We start from the raw sequence: 26,314 nt of genomic DNA on the forward strand, positions 1-26,314 counted from the left end.
TACCCATATATATATATACATATATTTTTTATGCATGACTAAAAAAATGACAATGAAACTATCAAGAAGTAGTTTACAAGAAAAGAAAAAATATAGGAAAATAAAATTATTGGTCGAAATTAGAAGAAAAAAGTTTTCAGTTAGATTTTGAAAAATCTTCAACTGAAAAATTAAAGTAAATCATCTTATGATTTCTTTTTCTTCTTGTAATTCAATGTCTTTAATACTGAATTCAATATGCTTTGATTTATCAAACAGAAAGCCATAGTAAAAATAAAATAGTCTGTTTCACTAATCTTATGCCTTACCCTTACTAAACTAATTAAATATAGGTACCTTCCATCCTATCAAATAACCGCTATTGTAGTAAGAAGTTCAATATTCATATGTGACGATTTATGTGACTAAATCTTGTGAATATTTCTAGATTTTTGATGCATGACTAAGACAGAAATATCACAAAATAATTTTATAGTATAAAATTGCATAGAAATTTAAACTATCAAAATCATAGGAAAAAATTATCGGAAAATAAATTATAGGAAAATAGTTTTCAATTAAATCTTAGAAAATCACTAACTAAAATAATTGAAGTAAATATTTTTTGTGATTTGTTTCTCTTTATCATTCAATCTCTATCTGACATAAAGCAATAGTAAAATAGTCTATTTCACTGATCCTATACTAAGTAGACATAGGTAATGGCTATCCTATTGCAATGAGAAGGTGAGTTCCTTTAGATGTATGATTTAACTAAGTCTTATAACTACTTGTATATTTTTGAATGCATGATTAAAAATAAAACCAACGCATTTCAGGTGAAGACATTATATACTAACATGTCATATCAAAATAAGTATAAATTCCAAAAAATTACAGAAAATGATACAGTAGAAGATATGCTAGATGTATTTAAAAAAAAAAAAATTATAGAGACTAACGGTTAAAGATTTTCTATTTTTTCAACAGCAGATTTACAGGAAAGCAAGAAAGATAAGTTAGTTTTTTATTAGTGATAGGATGATTCCAATACAATCACAGATTCTGTATTAAATTCCAAATTCTGATACAAGTATTAATTCTGATTTTTTATAAATCTCTAAATACTTAACTATAGAGTTGTGATGTTTTTAAGGATTACCATAAAAATACACGTTAAATGTGCAGATATTTTCCTCAAAGGTAAAATTACAGTTGTGGTGGATGATCTATAAACTTTAATTTTACTGGTAGTCTAAAATTGATAAATAGTTATTATTTCATCATTACTATAAGCAATAGAAGGCTTTGCTTTAAACAAAATAAAAAAAAAAAAGCCAATTAAAAGAATCGTTTTTGGCATTGGAAAATAGGCACAAATTTTTCCACTTCTGATACTCCTGAAAGTTCTGATTTTTTCTGATTCCCAATAAATCATCCCCACACTATTTACCATACAGAATTAGTTGCACAATTCTTCCACATAAAAACGTACAATAAAAATTGATAATTTGCTAAATTCTATTTTTTCTTTGTAATTATCTTTCTACTGGATCGTTTTTCGTATTTTTCTTTTGTAATTGACACTAATTTCGACATGACATGTAAGTATGTAAGTGTTTTTACCTTAAATGAATTTATACGAAAACCCGATACACTGCACAAGCACCTAATAATCCAAATTATCAATTCTCATGTAAAAAATTCCTAAACAAAATACAGCAAAATAATTCACCAAAAAATGAATATAATAATATTAATCAACGAAAAAATAAAATTTGTTGAATTAAATCTCGAAATAACTGCAACTGAAAAAAAAATAGAAGGAAATTTTTTTTTTGTTTGTTGTTGCTTTCTCATAATTCAATGTCATTAATAGTGAATTCAACACAGTCATATATTTTGTCCCAAAACAGAAAACCACTAGATAAAACGATCCCTAACGGGAACAAAACTTTTAAAAAACGGCAAAAACCTTGATGCTCTCGTCCAACGTTATCGTAGAGGATCGTCTGTTGGCGCTGCACCTCCTGATGCAAGGATGTTACTTCACTTTCCGTCATCTGCAGATCGTGAATTTTGTTGCGTAACGTTTCGTTTTCCATGGCCAAGACGGCTTCCCTGTCTTCAAGGTCCTTCATACGTGTACTTAAATGATCACGCTCTTTATTGAAGCCTTCGACCAAACCTTAAAATACAAAATAAATAACAAAAAGACGATTAAGATTTACTGGAAGCTCTACATTCAAACAGCTCTTTATTAAAAAAAATCTAATCTTGAGAGTTAAAAAAAAAAGAAAAAGAAAAAAGTCTCAAATCTAATAACCCCCGCATTATCAGCCAAACTCCAACCTCTGTCCCATCACTACATCCCTGTATATGTTTTACAAGTACATTAATGGAAGGTGCTCTCACAAACACATAGTACTTGTGCCTCCTCAACATACACACTCCTGAATAACCTGACAAACAGCAAAATCCCATCACTTCACTGCTGAGGTTGTTTCTATTCTAATAGTTTCTTCCTTCGAATTTCCACCCTATTTTCTGCTTTCTTGACTGTAATAACCTGCAGAAGTTTAGATGTAACGTGAAAACACATCTTGCTGCTCAACTCCCCACAGTTCCCTGTAAGACATAATCCAAAATAGTACCCCTTTACATTCCAAGTGATAATATGCCTTGTTTGTGGGTGAACAAGAAAAAAAAAAAAAAGTGCTTTAGTTCATGTTGCAGACTGAGTATCAAAGTTAATTTTGAAAATGATAGAGAAATATGACAAAAAAGTAATACAGATGCATTGAAATTAACCAGCCACCTTTTTCCCCATTGTACCATATGTTCAAGATCAGAGGAGAGAGAATCAAAGAGAATTTGGTCATTTACGGCTTTTGAAGTCTTGCCATAGATGGTAGCATCGTCAGCAGAAATGTGTACGAATGATCTTTCTTTTTAAATACATAAATTTTCAATGTGACAGCATTGTTAGCGGGTTAGTCCGATGGATAGAGTGCTTGCTTTCAGTGTTATCTTTTGCGTGTTCGTGTCTGGCAAGCATCATTTTTTGTTTTTTTTTTTAAAAAGAAATACAATAAGTTTCTTCTATCCTATCCTAATGCAATAAATATAAAAACGTTTTTGTTTAAACTTTTTTAAACCGCCCAACAATCACGTTCTTTTCATTTTTGTGTTTTCATCCTTTTTACACTGTAATGCAGCATTTTCATGTTTTTAAGTGCACTCCTCCATTTCTTTTATTTATTACAAGCGAACGGTACCCGGCGTTGCGCAGGTGTTTGGAGGTGTGTGTGGAAACTACAGATGCATTGAAATTAACCAGCCACCTTTTCCCCATTGTACCACATGTTCAAGATCAGAGGAGAGAGAATCAAAGAGAATTTGGTCATTTACGGCTTTTGAAGTGTTGCCATAGATCGTAGTGTTTGGAGGTGTGTGTGGAAACTCCCGGGGGGGGGGGGGGAGTAAAAAAAAAAAAAAAAAAAACATGTTTTGGTAGGTAAGAATCGAACCCGAACCGTTGAGGCAAAGTTGTAAATTAAAGTGTGAAAAAAAAAAAAAAAAAGAAAGTGCGACGTTAACGATTGCCCCATCGCGAGATGCTAACGGAAACAGGTTTGAATTTATTTAATTACTTGGATTTGGCAGGTGCCCGTTTTAAGGAGTTAATGAGGTCAAGTTTGACTGCGGGATAGTATCATTTACTGCGGGAACGCTTCCCAAGATGTTATAGGAAAAAGACTAACCCACATGCGGCGAGCGACAAATGTTGAATATTTATCTTCCTGAAATCGAGCAAATTAAATAGACAGGCGAGCTTCGTTGTTAACTGTGAGATATTACGATTCATATGTGATATAAAAAGTTTTAAAAAGTTGTGAACCGACCGACCGCTTCTCTGAAGAAAGTCTTTTGTAGACATACAGAAAAAGCGAACACACATACATACATTTTCGCTTTTATATATATATAGATTTCAAATAATTGCTTTTGGTTTCCATTCTAGCTGATGGCACATAAGTTACAATTTTTTTCATATAATAAATTAAAATATCACATTTAAGCAGATTTTACAGCCGGGCAATGCTGGGCTTCCCCCCTCCCTTAGTCTATTATATAAATCTCAGCTGTGTGTGTGTGTGTGTTTGTATGTCCACTAAGAACTTTTGTTATTCGCATCGAACCGGCACAAACCAGGTACTGTTAGAAAAAGCGATATCTCTGACACATAATATCAAAAAAATTAGAAAAAAATCCTTAATTATATCATATAGGAATACTGTTTTGTTTGAAGGTGGGGAGTTAGGTAAAAATGTTGGTTCCGACACTGTTTGATAATCATGCATGTTCATACAGTTGATTCGTTGTTACATTTAAAAAAGCTAAATTTGCAGCGTGATAACATCGGTGTTGTCTTGGTCCGATCGCTAACGTGTTTGTTTATGGACATAAGATTTGCAAGTTCACGTCTACCACATGGTATTTTATTTCTCTTTTCTTCCTGCTATCTTTTAAAATTCTCAATTTTCTTACATGTGCCCACCATGCGACAATTTTTTTTATTTTAATAACACTATACGATGGCACCCAATCTCGTTTATTGTTTTTGCTCCTACTAACTGTCACTTAATACCTGAAGATAATTTACAGTGGAATTGAAAGCGGTTGTGATAACTATCGAACTTTTATCAATATTTTCGATTTTGATATAAAAAAGATTATACGGAAAATCGAACAAATAAAAAAAAGAATCATAAAGCAAAGTATCTCCATTGTATTTACTAATGTCTGCTTAAATGAAAAACTGGTGGCTAAATATACCAATTTCATATACATATATATATATACATATATATATATATATACATACATATATATATATATATATACATATATATACATATTTTTGTTATTGTTGTTTTTTCAAGCGATACATACGGTTAATATTGGCTCCGCCTCGGAGCTCATTTTTTTATTTACTTAGAAAGTCGCCCTTTTTAATTTGGACGTATATAACATTTTTATTTATTTATTATTCTTAGAGAGAGAGAGAGAGAGATAGATAGATAGAGAGATAGAAGGGGTAGTAGAAAACGAGAGAGAGAGAGAGAGAGGGTGTTATTTGGAGGTGTTGAATTTTAAATTGACAATTCTGTTTTCTTTAATTGCAAATTTGACAACTATTGGTTCAGATTGATTTAGCAATTCATCATATGGTTTCAGCAGGAGAGAGTCACATGCCACTTAGTGCACGATACGAGCAATTTCAAATAACACTCTATAACTCTTTCATCTCTGTACTATAGATAGAGTATTTCAAAATATTATGTCGTATTGTTGATTTCAATAACAATAATCCATTTTAATGATGATATAGGAATGATGAATAAAAAAAATCTTTTGTATTTATTTATTTTGATGGGTAGAAGTAGCATTTTTTTTTTTTTTTTTGTGACTATTTTTGTCATTATTGTCACGATAAGTAAGGTGACGGGAGCTTCCAAGGAGGGTTGAAAGGTTTTAAAGAAAACGAAACTATATTACACTTCTAAAATCACAATCAAGAATGGGGAGGGGGACAAAGTCAGGAAGTTATCACAGAAAAGACTTGAGAGAAAAAGAAATCAACAAAATATTTATATCAAAATCTGTTTATCTCACAGCAAAACCAGAAGTGCACTTGTTAGTCATCACCATCATCATTGTGTTTCACTCCATGTTGAAGTTAGGTAGTGTCCGAGGCATCCTTCAGGTCCGCAATGAAGAATGTCTTACTTGGTGGCGGTGGGGCAGTCTGTGATGATGTCTGCGATATTCTGCATGTTGATGCAGCAGGGATACAGTGTCTTGTACATAGCCCCACTTATACAAGTTGTTCCGTGTTTTGGCAACTTTTGCTCAGGCCTGGTTGAGTGTTACCTACTCGTTCTGGATGTGGGGTGGGGGAGTTCAGAGCCTGCTGGAAGGTTTTCTTTCAGTGCCGAAAGAGCTTTGTTGTTTTTAATGAGCTCATTTCACCAATGCAAGCTATTTGTTGGTAGAGAATTCTGAGCAGACAACAATGTTAATTGATAAACATTGCCCAGCTGCAGTTAAAGGGGTGACTTGACAATGATGACAAAATCTTTTGTGAAAATTCAGATACGTCTGAAATTTCCCAGTGAGAGTTGGAACATTAATCTTAGAAAACATTACTTTGAAAAAAAAAAAAACTTTAGCATTGGTAATCTTCTTTGTTTTCGAAATGGTTGATCGTTGGCCATTGCTTTCTAGTATTTATTTGGGGAGAAAAGGAGAAATAAAATTTTAAAGTTTTTTTTTTTTCGTAGCTTACATAATACAGTTAGGGATGAACTTAGAGATAATTAGGCATGGTTGAGGATCTGTTTAGACCTCCATGATCCCCCATTTAGCTGAAGTAAAGGCTGAAACGGGATAATGGCTCAGCCACCTGGATTCCAATCACCCATGGCTTAGAGGTTGGCTGTTTTCGGAGGTATTTTACTTCTGTGTATAAGATTGCAGTCAGTGAATTCATAATTCTAGAAAAAGAGTAACTTATCATCTTTGATGATTGGGAGTTTTTTTTAGTTTTTTTCCAGTCAATTTAGTTCCGAGGTTGTGTTCTTGGTTTCCTCAATTTTTTTGTGTAACAGAGGGGAGAGATAAAAGATGAAATAGAAAGGAAGTGTAAAGAAGAGAGGGAGAATAAGGAAAAAGAAGGAGAGGAAAGAAAGTGAAGAGAAGGAGACGGAGAAAAGTGAAGAGAGGAAGAAGGAGGAAAGTGAAGAGAGGGAGAAGGAGGAAAGAGAAGAGGGAGAAAGAGGAAAGAGAAGAGAGGGAGAAGGAGGAAAGAGAAGAGAGGGAGAAGGAGGAAAGAGAAGAGAGGAAGAAGGAGGAAAGAGAAGAGAGGAAGACGGAAGAAAGAGAAGAGAAGGAGGAAAGAGAAGAGAGGGAGAAGGAGGAAAGAGAAGAGAGGGTGAAGGACAGAGAGGAGAGGCAGAAGGAGGAAAGAGAAAAGATAGAAAAAGGAGCACAATAATAAAAAAAAGTAAAAAAAAAAAAAAAAAAGTAAAAATTTCTCAAATTATTACCTTGCGATTTGTACAGTTCCAAAGCCAACTGTTCCTTCGAGTTGATCTCCTGTTTAAGTTGATCAGCCATTTCCTGGAGACGCTGGTTCAGATTCTGTACATCTCCATCCTTACTCCTGAGGGAATCTAGCAATTCTTGCTGCACTGTCTTCGATTCAAGCAACTGCTGTGTTGTTTCTTCCATCATTTCAAGGAGCCGCATGATAGAAGCTTGCAGACGGTTGTTCGTATCTAGAAGGATGAATTAAAAAAAAAATCAAATAAGACATTTTGTTATGTCATCGGCCGGTCAAAATATGAGTTTGGCTTGGAAGTATCAATTTAGAAGCTTCTTGGCAAATACACTGAGAAAAATAACATGATTTCTTAAAACGGACAATTTTTGGTGTGAATATTCTAATAGACACTTTAGAATATTGGTGCATTTTGATAACAAACAAATTTTTTGGGTTTTGATTGGATTGTTTAATGCATATCAACCCTTTGTTATAATATAATAATATTTATTTATAATGCTGAATCGAGTAATTTTAGAAAAACTTTTATTCTTCAAGTTCTTTATATATTCAAATATTTATTCATGGTGTTTGGTTTGATTGTTTTGTAGAAGAGAATTGTTGTTTTCAGCTCTGTAGAGCATGATTAGGTTTTGCAAAAAGAAAGCTAAAAAATAATAACATCAATGTGTGGTGCATTTCAAGTCATGGTCGTGGTTGTGGCATTAAACCTGGGTCGATTGGTCTGACTGTGTCCAACAAGTTCATCACATCCTTAATATTGACTGACCAAGCACAACGATCCAAGAGTGTTTCCATTATGAGCACAAGCCATTCACAGTTCCAACAACGGACTCCATAAAGATTAGGTCCCAGAACCAGTGCAATATCCTGCTTCACCATCTTGAGCCAGGTTTTAAGTTGTCATTTTAGTCAAGAAGTCAGTATCTTCAGATAACCTGATCTGGTAGCACCAGAAAACAGGCTGGATGGTTATATTAAAAGAATCAGCAGCAACTGTCGAATCGATGTGTATAAATAGTAAACCACTATATATATAAAATTATTTCATTAGATGTCGTGTGCGTAAATAAAAATAAGCTTGATTTGTAATTTCTTTAAATAAAATAACAGATAAAGAATAATTTAAAATATATTATAGAGATTTCGTCTCTCTGACGGTCAGTCACAATTTTTTCTTAAACGTAATAAATTCATTACAGAATTTGTTTTATTTTGAAATATCAGAGATCTTAAACCCTTTTAGAAGTGGAAAATATTTCATTAACAGTGTAATAATGGTTGGTAGGATCGCAGCAATACACGTCCAAGGTTGGCATGTGTCTTCTGTAGAGAAGTACTGGCACTCACACCTGGAACCTGTCTGATACAAAACATAATACGAAAATAAGATTATGCTAATTTAGGTGCTATCACAGTTCAACACGGTAGGATAAAAAGACATTTTTTTTTTTTTTTTTGTGGCATCTTGTGCACATGAGGTTGTTTCAGTTGGGAAAAAGGGCGAAAAAAAAAAACACGATGGCTGGTTGGTAAAGAAGTGATACAGTAGCGGAAGATAACAAGCCAATGTTTCATCGCGGGAGAAACGTGAACACAACTTCGACGTTGTTTCTTCTCAACTCGCAAGAATTTATGTGACTAAACAAGGGATTAATTTCAGGAAAAATTAAAATATCACTCAGTTACAAAAAAAGATTATAGACAATCTTTCAAATAGTAAATAATAAATTCCCAACAAATAAAGTGGATGCCATGACCAAAAATTGAAACTGAAACTTTGAGATTTTCAGTTTGAGGTTCTACCAACTGACCTACTTACATTTGCTTATAAATAAAGCTTAAAACATTACCTTAACAAAATAGTTATAGCTTTGGCATGATGTCATGGATTTATTAATTATGTCGTGTTTCAAACATGAATTCATCTATTTATGTGATAATTTATATAATTATGAATTCCTATATTTAAATATACTCAAATTAAAAAGAAAAATGTAACAAATTAAAGTTTTAAAATCCTATATAAAAAAAATATCCTGGAATACATTGTGCATCGTTGCCATGTCACATTCCTGTGTTTGGTACAGGATACTCTCAGGTGTGAATAGTCTTCTAGCACAATAGAGGGAACCCACCTTTTTTGCAGCAGCCTTCACAATGTCCTCAATGTATTTATTCCAGTTCATATTGTAGAAAGAATAACAGAAACATTCACGCTATCGCAAAAAGCATAACAGACATGCTGACATTATTGTGGAAGGCTTCACAGGCAAACGGATATTATCAATGATGAGCAGGGAGACACAACATTATTCCACTCTTCCAATACTTACATGGCACGGGTAACGCCCGGGCAAAGAAGGCCCGGTATCAAAGATCAAAAGTGTAGTACCTGTTCCGGCAGATGCTGCACTAGAGACCATATGTGGGGGCAACCCCACATATCAGACCATTGCTCTTGTAGCAATCAGTTTTGGTCAATGTAGGGGAAACCCTTCATACCAATTGTCACTATCCAGTTTCCTCTCGGGGGAGCTGGTCCCCTCCCCTCTTTCTCTCCACATTAAAAAATGGCCCTGTGCCTAATTTGCTCAGTGGGGAAGAAAATAAATAACTACTTTTATTGTCATCGAAATTGGTGAAATCACTCATTTTTAAATCAAATCGATTTGTTGCCTGCTCTAGTTGATGACCCACAGTTGTTAACCGAGAGGAGGCTTCACATGCCTCCCTGCAGTGACTTAGTCCATAATAAAATGTAATCTACATTGCACTGTAGAGAATCTCTGGTTAATTTTATAAAATTATGTTTACATAATGCCTTGAATTAAAGTTTAAAATGCAAAAGTCAAATATCATGCTTCAATTGTGCTATAAGCAGAAACATTAATTTTGAATGCGTCCATCTTATCAAAGAACCTACTGTTGATTTTATACACCGGGCCCTTCTGCTTGTGCAGTGATAAAACTTCTCAAATGCACATTTGATGTTAGACTGTATAAGGGTGTTAACTCTGGTCAAAATTGGACTGTTCCTTCTTTAATCAGATTTTTTTCGATTATCGATACTTACTGGGGGCATTTGGTACAAAACCTATTCAAGAATATTCCCAGACATGTTAAGTACATTTGTGTGAAATTTCAAAGTAATCAGCTCAGCTGTTTCGGAGTCCACAGGGATGAACTCACACCCAGACCCAGACACACACAAAAAGTGCCTTTCATATATAAGTAAAGATAGCGATAATAGTCATGTAAAAACTATCGGGGACAGCATACCAGAAAAGGCGGCACTATTTTAAAAAGCATGACAGATACACCAACACTATTGAGGAAAGAATTACAGACACACGCATACAATTGTGGAAAATATGACAGACCTGCTGACATCGAGGAAAGAATGATAGTTACAATAATACTATCATAGAACACATGTTAAAAACACAATAGATACACTGTTTACGGGGGGGGGTAAAGACGAGATACACTGATATTATGAAGAAGAATATTGTCATACAAAAAAAAAAAATCAATAAAATAAAAATACAATAAACGTATTGATACGAGCATGGACAGATATTGGGAAAAAATAACAAAAACTGTGACATGGAAAGAATAAGCAAAAGCTTATCTGAAATTATCAACAAAAACATAACAAACTCAGACATTACCAAAAAGAACACACTGGACAAACTGAGGTTTACTAAGGGAAGCATGACACATAGATTGGCAAAACAAAGGAGAACACAAAGGACTGATTGACACTGAATATCAATAAAGTGACGTAAGAGACAAGTCGAAATGAAAAGTGATATCATGTGATAACCCAAGAATACAAACTGCCAGTTTTTTTGTTTTTTTTGTTTTTACTCATACTCACCCCGAACAAGGCACATCACTACCCAGACATAAAAGGATACTGTGAATTTGAGACTATTGTCAAAATGCCTACAGGGATATTCTAAGTAGGGAGTTGAGCAGCAAGATGTCAGTACATATTACGTTTAAATTTCTGAATTTCAGTCAGAGAAGCAAGAAACAGGAAGGGAATTCCAAAGTTTAGCAGTTCAAGAAAAAGAAAGAAAAAAAAAACTATTAGAATAAGAAGGCTTTCCGACATCTGCAGTGAAGGAGTGGAACTTTGCTGCTCGCCGGGTTAATTGGTGGGTATTTACACTGAGGGGGCACTAATGCTATGAGTTTGTCAGAGAATCTTCCATTAAAGTACTTGTAAAACAGGCACAGAGGTGAGACAATGGTACAGAAGTTGGAGTGCGGGACCTATTAAAAATGGGATTCTTTTTGGACCCTGTCGAAGAGTGAGAAAATAGTAGTAGATGCACAGGGAAGCAATATGCAGTGATGGGACAGGAGTTGGAGATTAGTTGACAGTGTGTGACCTATTAAACTGGGAAATCTTTTATAGACCCTGTCTAAAAAGTATGTTTATATATTTCTATGTATAGGATTCACAGCTAAACTAATTAATCAATCATTATGAATTTTGGAGCATGGCTGCAAGAGATAAGGATGGGTAATGCAGGTCAAATTTAGATTTATGCAAAGGAGGAAAAGCAAAGTGGAGATCTAAAGCCCTTCGTGAAATTCAGATGAAATTTTAACAATAAGTATTAGACATGTTTTTTTTTAAAGTATTTTATTAAAGGGTATTAACGAAGCATAATCGGGGAACAATTTCTCATTAGAAAATTAGAATTACATCAAGCAACAGCTACGCAATGATAAAATTTCAAATCTGGAAGAACAGTGGACAAAAATTAACGAGAAATGAGATGCCTTTCACCGGAGTATTACTGCAGACTAATTCAAGGAATACCCAAAAGATTGCAGTCTGTCAAATTGCAGAAGGGCTATGCTACTAAATATTAACTAGTTCATTGTGTTCCTGTTGTATTTGTGTTGCATTAATGTTCTAAAGTTACATTTAAATAACAATTTTCTATTGTGCAGTTTCTTTTTGCCTTCTCGACTTGAAGTTAATTTTTTAAATTAATGTGAACACTAGGATACTTCAATTAAAGTCAAATATGAACAGGTAAAATTGTAGAGGAATAAAAAGGGAATCAAATGAGGTATAGGTTGTTTAAACAGTTAGATTCAATTTAGCTTAAATTTGCAGTTTTTGAAAAAAATGACAAGTGCAGACTTTCTTTTTGGCACCACTGTGTGTGTGTGTGTGTGTGTGTGTATATATATATATATATATATATATATATATATATATATATATATATGGTAGCTCCTTCCAGTCTTGACAGACTGTGGATACCCATTGTAAGAGTGCCTATGCATGGAATTTTTTGTGGTAAGAGTTGCGTAATCTCCAACTATATCTCTCCTGAATTGACATTGTTAAATATCAGGGGCAAGTGGAGGTTCAGGACAACTGGAAACAATGCCGAGATAAGCAGAGAACACATACAGCACCTAGAATTCCCAAATGGTCACCCATCCGGTACTAGCCAGGCTAAATGTTGCTTAACTTTGATGATCTGACAATAACCGCTGCGCCAACATGATTATGCCACATATAACATATATTTTTTTCAGAATGTTAGAGATTATATAATTATATACATACGTACGTAGACATACACACGAGAACAGCCATTCAAAGACGGACAAAATGAATTCTCCCAAACAAAACATTTTGCACCACTTTTATGTCCCCTTATCACGATATGATACTAAACTTTACGTCTAAAATGTTGTAAACAGGAAGTTGAAGTTTTGCTTTCAATGGGTGTAAAATTTGAATGAAAAAATAAGTCATAACTGAAAGAGAATATTGGTAAAATATTTTTGTTTTTAATAAAAAAAAACAAAACAAAAAAAAACAAAACTTTTAAACTGTAATTACCAACACGTTTTACTCCTGAGAAAAATAAAGCACAAACACCTATAAACGTGCAACTATTTTATCAAATCCTTTTTATATTAAATATTTGATATATAATAGAAAAACTACAGTTTTCCAGTTTTAAATCTTTTTAATTGGTTTGAAAGTTTTTTTTTGTTTATTTTTTTAAGGAGGACAAGGGGGAAATAGTTTTCGGTTTAAATGTTTTCATTTGTCAAAAATGTGACTATATAAATAAACACAATCCAAGCAAGGCCTCATTCCCAGAAATGTAGATTTCCGTTCCTTTTCAATAATGTTCCCATTTACTTGCCTCCCTAAGAGGGCAGAGCTAGACACAAGGTCGGTTTTAAATGTGGTAAAAATCCAGTTCCCTAAAATCGGGCACTCTGGATAGGAACAAAAATATAAATTGTCTCAGCCATGAAAGATTTCTCCTTCACTGACCAAGGACAGAAAAGATGAAGTGAAGCATCAGAACAGATACTACACTGTGATCTTTATATTTAATTTATTCTGTTTAAAGAAAAATTACAATTAAAAAAATTCAATATAAAATTAAAAAATTTAAAAGGTAAACTCTCCAAAAGAAAAAACAAATTTAGGCACAAGGCCCTATAAGATCTGGGAGGGGGAGTGTTGCAGGGTCTTTGTAACGAAAGTAACACATCTCTATTTATATGAAATATGTGCATGTGTTTATATAGCCTATAAATAGGATTCACCACTAACCTAATTAACCAGTCATTATTTTTTGTTTTTTATTTTTAGAATCCTTAGATATGAGGCTCTATGAAACATGGTGAGACAACTTATGGAAGTAATTACTGGGGATAAGTTACAAGACTCAGCATTCCTATACCATCGTGGTTAATAACCCGAAGAAGGCCAGAGGATGAGTTGGCTGAAACGTGGTGAAACAACAACTATGAAGATGAGGATAACAGTTCGCATGAATGAATGAATGCACTAATTAAACCGGTCATTATTAATTTTAACACACAGCTGCTAGGTGTAATGGATAATAATGTGGGTTTTATTTAATTTAATTCAATGCAAAGGAGATAAAGTGAGCATGTATTTTACGCTAATCTAATTTATAAAGCTCACTATGCCAGAGTGTATGTCTCTATATTTTCAAACTCTGTCTACCTCGAAACGAAATGTAAGGCCCCAAATGATTGGATTTTTATCGAGTGTTATGGGTCTTTAGCCGGTTAAAACAGTTTTAAGAAGTCAAAAAGGGATCAAAATTGAAAATATCGTCGTACATTTTGTACATGTGTCACGTGAGTACAGTGGTAACGTCACCAGCTTTGAATGCCAGAGTTTTGCTATCGATTTAGAATCTAGCTGATGGCAGCCAAATATTATTTGGTGACTTTTGAAATTACGACTCTATAATAGTAATAATAATAATAATGATAATGATAATAATGATAATGATAATAATAATGATAATAATGATAATAATGATAATGATAATAATAATAATAATGATAATAATAATGATAATAATGATAATAATAATAATGATAATAATAATAATAATAATGATAATAATGATAATAATAATAATAATAATAATAATAATAATGATAATAATAATAATAATAATGATAATAATAATAATGATAATAATAATAATAATGATAATGATAATAATGATAATGATGATAATGATAATAATGATAATTATTTATTTATTTTTTTTTTAACTCAGCTACCTTTATTATTATTTTTATTTTTTAAAGAATGTCAACAGACATTAGATATCAATTAACAAATATTTCCCAAATTTAAATTTTGGGGATTATTTTAAAGGGGCTTTAGGGAGCATAATATGGGGAGAAAAAAAAACACCTAAAAAGTTAAAATATTTCAGATTTGCATTAAATTTTATCCATAATCATTAAACACCAATAAACAAAAATCCCTAAATTTCAATGTACTCTTAAGACCCCTTAAACTTAAATTTGATACATTTTCTAGAATTTATATCATTTAATGGATTGTAGATTAAGAATTCTAAACATAAGGTTTAATATCATTATTTATTGATTTAAAATTTTTCTAAAAGGTGTAGTATTGGGAATCCCAGCTTAATTCCTATATAGGTAGTTTTAGAAATAGAAAGTTATGTAAGTATATTTTTCATTTCCCATCAGCGAGTTGGCAGGGTCACAAAAGGTTAGATTTGACAGGTATCAACCTAGAGAGAATGCACTGGAAATTAGGGGTGACACAGGGATTATGGTCGTAGGCTTCCGGTTGACAACCACATGGGCTTAGAGTTGGTTTTGGGCAGCAGAGAATGCAGATCAGAGATTCGGCTCTCCGACAATCAGGGTCCGAGATGATAGGCTTGCCTTGAAATAAAAGATTGAAGCTTCAAATCCATCTTGTTGTTTATCGATGCGTCTGTCTGCAGTGACCACTTCCCAACGAGATGGCAGACCAGTGACCAGAAGATATCATCCGCTGGCCAAGACAACTAGGTATGTACGCCTTATACATGGCACATACACGTCTCAAAGACTTTCAAGGCAAGAAACGGTGTAAGGATAAGAACACACACCCACACACACACATAACAGTGAACTGCAAGTAACATACGTAAGAGCATACACACACCTATATATGTAAGAACACAGACTCTTAAAAGTAAACTTAGAAACAAGTAAAAGTAAACGTAACAGAAACGTTTAGTTAGTATTAAATAAATAAATAATAAATAAACTCGCAAACATTTACGGTAACAAAGGTACATAAAAGTGATGTACAAGTGTTTTTTTTTTTTTTTTAATTGTCATTACATCCCAAACAATGCACAGAGGCACTTAGTCGTGAGGTGCTACTATTTGGGACCAGATTTGCAGATTTAGGGAGTTGGGTAGCGACATGTCTGTTTACATTACACTTGTCAGTAATGTTAGGGAAGCAGGGGCCCCGGGAGAGAATTCCAAAAATGCAGCGGTTCGAGAGAAAAGAAAAAAAAACTATTCGAGTAGAAGGCTTTACAACAGAAATTGGCTGATGTAATTGCCATATTTGTTTTAAGTCTAAATACTTTCTTATCCTTCTGGATTCATTGTCAGGTATAGATTAATCTAACTGGTTTGGAACAATCTGAACAAAAATTATATAAATTGTTCAAAATAGTTTGATTAATTTATCCCTGACAATGAATCCAAGAAGATTGGAAAGTATTTGGACTTACAATAATTATGTCAATTACATCAGCCAGTTTATATATATACTAGCAGTTCAGCCCAGCTTTGCTCAGGCCCTATGTACTGTTCATAACTTATATATATATATATATATATATTATATATATATATATATATATTAAAAAGTTTGACTCATGTCCAGGTAACCTGCATCTAAAATTTCAAGTGTTTAGCCTCAAAATTGGCGGAGGAGTTTGGTAGATTCTGCAAAGGTCAACTCTTTTAACTTTGACCTCTTGGCAGCCAAACTTTCGCCCCAAAACTAATTAAAAAGCTTGCTGCATGTCTGAATACCCTTTATGTAAAATTTCAAATGTTTAGACCCAAAATTGGCTGAGTTATCTGGTAGGGAAATGTACTCACAGACAGAAAGACACACACAGGAAAATAAGTTGCAGTAAAAAACAAATGTTAGATGTTATTGACAACATTTATTTCTTGTTACAACAATAAATAAAACACATTATCATTTTAGGCATAAAACTAATTTCTTATTTTCTTATTTAAACATTGAGAATTTTTAAAAGACAATTATTGAAAAGAATGTATGCCCAGATTATTCTTGTACATGAAAAACAATAAGTTACAATATTTTTTTTTTTTTTTTGTGATTTGACAACATTTCCGAGATGCATGCAGTATTATTATTTACATGTTTTCAAAACATTGCTACGACGATGACGACAGCAAAGATACTGAAAAGAATCCAAAATATGTAAACAATGCAAGCCTCGTGTTGTGTAATCGATGGATATTTTTATGAAGACAAAAAGAATGAAACAGACTTCATGGCAGTGTGTTTTTGATTTGAGGACAAAATCAAGACACCCTTCAAAGGAGAAAGACAATAAAACAAAAACAAATAAAAACAAACTACTTCTTTAAATACTGACCAAAGAGATACACAGACACAGACACATGTACTCATACACAAAATAAAAAAATGGAAAGGAATAATAAATAAATGGCTCAATAACATCAATCGTTAATTAAAACAAAGAAAATAAAATTACCTCTTTTGTTGAAAAAAAAAAAAAAATAAATAAATAAGGAAAAGTCTCCCGAAAAATATCAATGTACAATATCCGAAAGCATCATCCTTTCTGGTTTGCTGCCTCTTTCCCAAGATTTCGAAACTTTAGTGGGGAGGGAGACGGGGAATATTGGAAATAGAAATAAGAGTTTGGAAAAGAAAGGATGTGGCAGACGACAGGCACTCTCTTCCCACAAACCTATGTTTCCTTCTAAAGGCCCCCCCCTTTAAACCTTTTTATTCTCCCTTCTTTTTATTTATTTTTTTTTAAATTTTTATTAAGGATCAGCACACATCTGTCACCATAGTAACATCCCTCTCCTATTCCCATCCAATAATGGTGATCATCATCATCATCATCATCATCATCATCATCATCACTAATAACAATATAGTTAAACAGAAAGGGCAAAAGGAGAGCAACTTTATTAGTTACTCTCCTTTTTGACTCTCCTTGCTCTCCACAATAGAAGCGTAAGAGAGAGGGCAGAAACACACAACAGAGACTGAAGTAGGAACTTTAGAGGCGCATAGAAAACAAAATAAAAACAAATGTCTGTGTACATTTGTCAGATAAGTTTCAGACTAGTGCTAATGACCAGGAAATGAAAAGGATTTATTGTTTTTTTTTAATGTTTTAGGACATGTAAACCTTTGATGGGTTTATTTTAATGCTAATCAAATTATTGGGTAGGATCTTATATATATATGTGGGATAATTTTTATTTTATTTTTTTATTATACTTTTTTAAGTAGTGCAAGCGAAATCTTTTAATTTACAAAAAAATATTTTTTAAAAATTTTGTTTTATTAATATTTTATGGAATGTTAACCTTCGATAGGTTATTTTAATGGCAATCAAATTGTCCGATATGATCCTATGTACGTGGGTTAATTTTTATTTTAATTAAGCTATTTTAAAGTAGTTTCAGTGAAAATTAAAAAAAAATTTTTTTTTTAAATTTTGTTTTTTAATATTTTACAGCATGTTATTTTCATGTCAATCAAATTATTGGGTAGGATCTTATGTATGCAGCATAATTTTTATTTTATTTTTAATTAAGCTTTTAAAAGTAGTTTAAGTGAAATATTTAAAGTTTGTTTTTTAATGTTTTACGGCATGTCAATCCTTACTGACTGGGACAAATTTTGTTTTATTTTTATTTCAATTATTTTGTTTTTTGAAAATAATTTAAGTTAAATTTTATCGGAAAGTCTTGTATTTTAATAGTTTTAAATGTTGCTCAAGTTATTTTGTTTTATTTATTCATCAGTCCATTCTTTTTTTTTTATTTTTTATTTAGAACTATTTAAATAATAACAGATTGAGGAGGTGTCACTGGTTTAACATCATGGACTGAGAATCTAGATGTGCCACATTTGAATCCAGTTTGTGCGACAGAAACACTTTCACTTAGAATGTTGGCAACCTTCACATTGTCTCTCCTATAAGTACTCAAATTTTAACTCAAACGATATCGGGGAAACCAATGCCAACAATAGAATAGTTTGATTCATAAGATATGAATGAATAACACATCCGGTCGTTTTAATAATTTTTTATTTTTTTGATCAAATATTTATTCATAGAGTTTTTTTCTGTTCAAATATTTATTCATGGAATTTTTTTAAATTTTGTTTAAATATTAATGAAATTTTTTGTATTCCTTTGTCAAACAATAAATTTTGTTTTAATTCTACATGATATAACTCAGAATTTTCATTTATATTATTGCCCTATCTCGTATATTGAGCTTTAGTTATCTGGTTAGGATTGTCTTATAAATATTGATACTAATATTTATTTGGACTTTATGTTTACAGTATTATACAATCTGTAATCCTATTATTTCAGTATTTCATTTAATCCATCTATCTATATATATATATTAGTGATATATATATATATATATATATATATATATATATATATATATATATATATATATATTTATATTAGTGATGGGACAATTCCAATATTTTTCCTGATTCCGATGCAATTACCGATTCCATACTAAATTACGATTCTGATTCTTTATAAATCTCTAAATATTTGTAGCGACTGCTACACACCGCCGCAACAAATCTTCGGCAGAGATATCACTGTTTCAACACTCACGGATATCAGAACACGCAGGCACACAGCATCGTAATTTGCCTATCCACACACATGCGATAAAGGAACTATGTTGCACTCCACGTGCAGTGATGCAACAAACAGACTGGAATATTCCAGAACACCCATATATAAAGATTTGCCCGTGAAAATCAAATCAATTTTCTTCAGATTTTTCCAGCCTGACACGTGTCTTAATAAACTTCAGAAGACATTAAAATCCCTTGTCTGGACTTTATGTGTGCTACAGACAATATCAAACCAGTTTTTCTCTTCAACATCCATCGTGGAAAATCACCACAGTAAACGAGAATTACCTTTTCTTTTCAAGAAATTTTATTTTATATTATTTTAATTAGAATTCATTATTGAGATGAGTATTATTTATATTAATTTATTTTATTGCGGACTATTATTCTCATCTTTCTTAGTTGTTGTTTCACAACGTTTTGGCCAACTATTCTTCTGGCCTTCTAACTAACTAATAAAGATGAGAATAATAGTCAGCAATAAATAAATTAATATAAATAATACTCATCTCAATAATTCCAATTAAAATAATATATATACCATTCGGTAAGAACCCGAACATAGAAGATCAGATAAAGAATGAACATGGATTTATAAGATCAAAAAATCCAACCGAGATCACCCTTCAGGGCCTGTGCCGCAGTTGATAGAGATGTTGAATCTCTACGGTTCCAGATGAGAATTGTCTGAAGATAGCGGTTTCAATCCTACTCAAAGCCGGCCAGAGGCTTATTTGGCCAAAAACGTGGTGAGACGACAACAACTACGGATGGCAGTAATTGCTGAGAATGCAGTTAGGAGATTCGAAGTCCCTATCCGTCGCGGTTACCACCTGACAAATGCCAGAGGAATAGTTGGCCGAAACGTCATGAAACAACAACTAATAAAGATGAAAATAATAGTCCGCAATAAATAAATATAAATTTTATTTTGAACTACTGTTTTCTTATGTGATGAATACACACACACGAATCCCACTTACACGGTTCAATGACTATTTTTTCCCCCTCAGAAAATAACATGTGACACTCCGTCCGACTCCACACTCTCCAAAGCCTGCAAGCTGGGGCCTCACCACTGTATATAGTTTAAGGTCATATCCAGGACCGTGTGCCTATTTTCTGATGCTAAAAACGATTGTTTCAGTTGTTTTTTGTTTTTTTTTAATTAATTGTCCATTTCTAGTATTAATGATAAATATTTATTGTGATAAGTGTTTCAGTGTGAACAGGTATGGCATAATAAATTACGGGGTTTATCTATTTTATTTTTACTTTCATCATATTTTGCTTTGGTTTTGATACCCCCAAATTCGAAGCTATCTCTTTACAACCATTCCTTTTCATAACCTATCATAATGTCATAAATCAGAGTCCATTTTCTGTAAGCTGTTTTTAAACCCAGTCAACGACGTGTACTTTTGCTAGTATATATATATATATATATATATATATATATATATATATATATATATATATATATATATATATACTGACAAGGAGACCCGATGTTACCCAGGATTGAATGATGATCACCGATTGTTTCACGCTTCCATATTTTTATTATCATAAAGAATAGGTAAAAATCGCCCATTTTTCAATCAAATCAATTGATTGGCTGCTCAAGTTATTGTGGTATACTGGGAGGAAGCTTCACATGCCTCCCCGCAGTGACTTAATCCACAATACATTGAACTGTAGAGAACCTACCGCTGATTTTATAAAATTATTTTTTTTTTATATATATAATGGCTTGAAATTAAGTTTAAAATGCAAAAGTCAAGTATCATGCTTCAATTGTGCTCTAAACAGAAACATTCATTTCAAAACCCCCCCTGATATATCAAAGAATCTACTGTAGATTTTATATGTTGGGCCTTTTGGCTTGTGTGGTATTAAAACTTCTCCGATGCATTTGCGATGTTAGGCTGTGTAAGGTGTTAACTTTGGTCAAAATCGCCTGTTCCTTCTTTCATCGGATTATTCTGATTATCGAAACTTATCTAAGATATTCTGATACAAAACCTATCTTAGAACACTACCAAGCACATAACGTACCTTTATGTAAAATTTCTTAAAAATCAACCCAGCCATTTTTTAGTTCATAGAGAACACACACACACAGTTCCTTATATATAATAATAGAGATAGCGATATGTGTGTGTGTGTATTATGACTGTTAAATAAACTACTAGATTACTGGAAAAAAAAAAAGGAAGAAAAAAGAAAGAATATATGGTTAGAAAGAATGAAAAAAAAGAAAAGAATGACGGAGAAAAAAAGACTGATCAAATAAAAAGCAAAGTCAGGGTTGTGTAGTTGTGTAAAAGTTTTTAAAAATTCCCACAAGTTTAGAATCTATTTTAGTTTGAATTAAATGTCAAAATTTCAGAAAATAATACATGCACAGTTTTGAGGAGAATCAGGTTACCTAATAAATTGGTTGGCATTTACTTTATGAAATTAGGACAAAAATGAAAAAAAAAAAAGTTGATGAAGAATCAATTAAATTATTTATTTGTTGAGAAAAATGGCACCGGCTTCAACAAAATCATACTCTATTTCAAAAGTTGTGTTCATATGCTTTATAAAAATGTAACCAAAAATTTTGTAAGCTTTTTCATTATATATATCGATAAAGGTGAGGATGTGTGTGAGAGGACATTTCTCAACCTATATACTCAACAAATTTTTGATCTACAGACTTGAAATTTGGGATATAGGGTATTCAGCCATGCAGAAAAACTTTTTAATTGGTCTCCATCTGGAAAAAAAAGGGCTGCTAAGGGATAAAAATTGAGAAATTGGTACTTGGCTGTTGTCGGATTTTTTCTGTGTACCAACTGTTTCACAACTGTATATGCGTGATCATGAAACATGACAGCTCCTTTATGTTAAGAATAAGTAGGTTTGAAAAACACTTTTTAAAGATCATGTCAAGCTGGCCTACTGGTTATCGTACTTGACTCATTATCTTTATGTTTTGGTAACAATCTCAGTTTGAGTATTTTTTTTTTTTTACTTAGAAGAAAGGAATTGTTTAGAAAAAAACATCATACTAGCATGCACATGTCTCAGTTTCTTTTTGTTATTTTTACTTCATTTTTTTTTTTTTAAAGAATTTAACGTTACGTTTAATAGCTACGGTATTTCTGTTTATAATAAATAAGAATTCTGCATTTATTAAAATATAATATTTATGTCTATTTTACAACCGGGCAACGCTAGGCAGCCTGCTAGTATTATAATAAAGTTGTATTCCTGTTTGTTTGTTCACAATTTAATTAATATGTTCACAATTTAATTAATATGTTCACAATTTAATTAATATGTACACAATTTAATTAATATGTACACAATTTAATTAATATGTACACAATTTAATTAACATGTACACAATTTAATTAACATGTACACAATTTAATTAATATGTACACAATTTAATTAATATGTTCACAATTTAATTAATATGTTCACAATTTAATTAATATGTACACAATTTAATTAATATGTACACAATTTAATTAATATGTACACAATTTAATTAATATGTACACAATTTAATTAATATGTTCACAATTTAATTAATATGTTCACAATTTAATTAATATGTTCACAATTTAATTAATATGTACACAATTTAATTAATATGTTCACAATTTAATTAATATGTACACAATTTAATTAATATGTACACAATTTAATTAATATGTACACAATTTAATTAATATGTACACAATTTAATTAACATGTACACAATTTAATTAATATGTACACAATTTAATTAATATGTTCACAATTTAATTAATATGTACACAATTTAATTAATATGTACACAATTTAATTAACATGTACACAATTTAATTAATATGTACACAATTTAATTAATATGTACACAATTTAATTAACATGTACACAATTTAATTAATATGTACACAATTTAATTAATATGTACACAATTTAATTAACATGTACACAATTTAATTAATATGTTCACAATTTAATTAATATGTTCACAATTTAATTAATATGTACACAATTTAATATGTTCACAATTTAATTAATATGTTCACAATTTAATTAATATGTTCACAATTTAATTAATATGTACACAATTTAATTAATATGTACACAATTTAATTAATATGTACACAATTTAATTAATATGTACACAATTTAATTAATATGTACACAATTTAATTAATATGTTCACAATTTAATTAATATGTTCACAATTTAATTAATATGTTCACAATTTAATTAATATGTTCACAATTTAATTAATATGTACACAATTTAATTAATATGTTCACAATTTAATTAATATGTACACAATTTAATTAATATGTACACAATTTAATTAATATGTACACAATTTAATTAATATGTTCACAATTTAATTAATATGTACACAATTTAATTAATATGTTCACAATTAAATTAATATGTACACAATTTAATTAATATGTTCACAATTTAATTAATATGTACACAATTTAATTAATATGTACACAATTTAATTAATATGTACACAATTTAATTAATATGTACACAATTTAATTAATATGTACACAATTTAATTAATATGTACACAATTTAATTAATATGTACACAAGGTTTAACAAATTACTTTTCATACTGAAAAAGGCCTTATAAACATTTTTATTCCAGCATGATTTCTATATATACTATGTATTCAAAATGATTTCTATATATACTATGTATTCAAAATGATTTCTATATATACTATGTATTCAAAATGATTTCTATATATACTATGTATTCAAAATGATTTCTATATATACTATGTAAAGAAATCTATATTTAATAAATACCCTCACTTGCCTATTACATTAAAGAAAATTATTTTAATAATTATCAGAATGTTATCAATTGTTTGTTGTAATAGAATCGTTTTAATTGTTCTATTTAGAAATATTAATAAAAATTGATTTATTTATAAAAACTTATTTTTAATTTATATTTATATTTACTTTATTTTCAATTATTAATAGCTGACAACAGATGTGTTTAAAACCAGAAGTAAGCTTATTTATTTAAACTATGAGAGTTATTTCATGTTTGATTTTCATAAACCAAGATGGAGGTATTTTATGCTTCTATAAATCCAACATGTGATCACTTTTTGTAACAAGTTTGAATATTTGGTGTATCTTAACTAGTATGTGGCTAATCCCTCCAATTGGCAACACTGGGTATATACAGCTAGTATATATATATATATATATATATATATATATATATATATATATAAACATTATTGGTTACATATATGCATACATTTTTCTATGGCAACTACTTTAGAGAAGCTGTCGTCAGGCCAGATTTTTTTTATTGAAAACGCAACATCTATAAGCACATAATGTTGTATAAATAAATCTATATAATTACACTCTGCACGTTTTGACAAACACTGGTTTCAGTGGATTTACATTTAAGAAACAACAATACAATAATCATATATATATATATATATATATATATATATATATGGGCTTGTCTGAGGAAGGGATGTGTAGAGGATTACTTTAGTTAACCAAGGCGCAATTTTTCAATTTTGCACCATATATATAGCAGCTATTGTTACTGGCTAAAAACCAAACTGAATTTGCTGCACAGGTCTGAATCCCCTACATATAAAGTTTCAAGTCTGTAGATCAAAAGTTGAGAGAGTAGTTTCGTAGAGACAGTTCTGCATGCAGACAAGGTTACTTTATATATATATATATATATATATATATATATATATATATATATATATATATATATATTTAAACAAGATGATTAGTTTGGATTGTTTGGATCAGTCTTCTGGTTTGTACAAAGAAGGAAGGGATAATAAAGCACTTCACAGAGGCCTATGACACATCAGCAAAAAGAAAGTTGGACACCCTAAAAAATCATGGAAAAAAAAACATTAAAGAAAGACCATAACCGTATTAAATAAACAAATGGCCACAATTGTGATTGTTGGAGACTTAGCATAAGAAGAGTCAGATAGTGTCAAACATTGGTGCTTATTTCGAATTACACTTCATAGGATTTTTGATTGGCTATGTTAAATAAAAGGGAGACAATTCAATTCGAACAATCAATCAATATTAAGTCATATAATAGATACATTTAGCATTAAAATTGTTAACAATTATAAATTTTGTATTTTCTTAAAAAACAAAAATACTTGATCAATTTACATGATTTTTGGAATATGACATTCTTTTTCTTTCTTTTTTATTAAAAAAAAAATATGCAATTCTAAAATAAGCACCCAAACTTCTTGCCAAATCGAAAATAAACCTGGATAATGAGTGTGTGAGTGGGTGGGTGACAGTTCTCAACAAAGCTGAAAACAGTAGTCCAAATAATCCCGGTTGTCAATCCTCATCTCAAAAATTGTGAAGCATAAAATAATTGTGACATATATTGAACGATGAGATGGAGTTGAAGAATCTAAAAAACAATAAACATTAACTTAAAAAAAAAGTTTTAATCTATGCTTTTCTCCATTCTTTTTTCATTCTTCAGCACGTAAATTATCAAAACTTTCACCTTTCACATTTGAAAAAATAAAATCGTCTGATGAACAAAAACAGTGATTAATCTGATGTTGACATGGAGTCTGTTGGATAAGGATGACCTTAAGAAGTTGAGATTACGACCAGGCCTTGGAGAAGACCTATCAGGCAAAACTCGTCCACACTAGCATGGAAACGGGTGTTAAATGATAATTCTGACTTTACTCATTTTAAAATGAATTGTTCCAAAATCAAAAAATGTTGTCTCATCGATTAAATACGATTTTAAATAAATATAATTTGAAAATGACATTAGTTTTATTGATTTTTACAATATTTAATTGATACACTTATTTTTATAGTGGGAAAACAAAG

At 31.1% G+C, this 26,314-nt stretch overlaps 2 protein-coding genes across 2 annotated transcripts in view; one reads left to right on the forward strand and one right to left on the reverse strand.

Annotated features, from left to right (window-relative positions):
* LOC145263843 (uncharacterized) overlaps positions 1 to 26,314 on the reverse strand; it is a 649,003-nt gene that overhangs the window by 218,537 nt on the left and 404,152 nt on the right. Inside the window, exons 32-33 of the mRNA XM_080120917.1 lie at positions 7,092 to 7,322; positions 1,955 to 2,167 (exon numbers count right to left, since the gene is read on the reverse strand). Coding sequence (XP_079977043.1) covers positions 1,955 to 2,167; positions 7,092 to 7,322 — 444 coding nt within the window. The remainder of the gene's footprint in view (positions 1 to 1,954; positions 2,168 to 7,091; positions 7,323 to 26,314) is intronic.
* Positions 1 to 26,314, forward strand: part of LOC145263845 (uncharacterized) — a 624,663-nt gene that overhangs the window by 73,896 nt on the left and 524,453 nt on the right. The window lies entirely within an intron of this gene.

Source organism: Euprymna scolopes, chromosome 39 (assembly GCF_053919585.1).
Source record: "Euprymna scolopes isolate OS-2025 chromosome 39, ASM5391958v1, whole genome shotgun sequence".
In the NCBI taxonomy this organism is placed as follows: Eukaryota; Metazoa; Mollusca; class Cephalopoda; order Sepiida; family Sepiolidae; genus Euprymna; species Euprymna scolopes.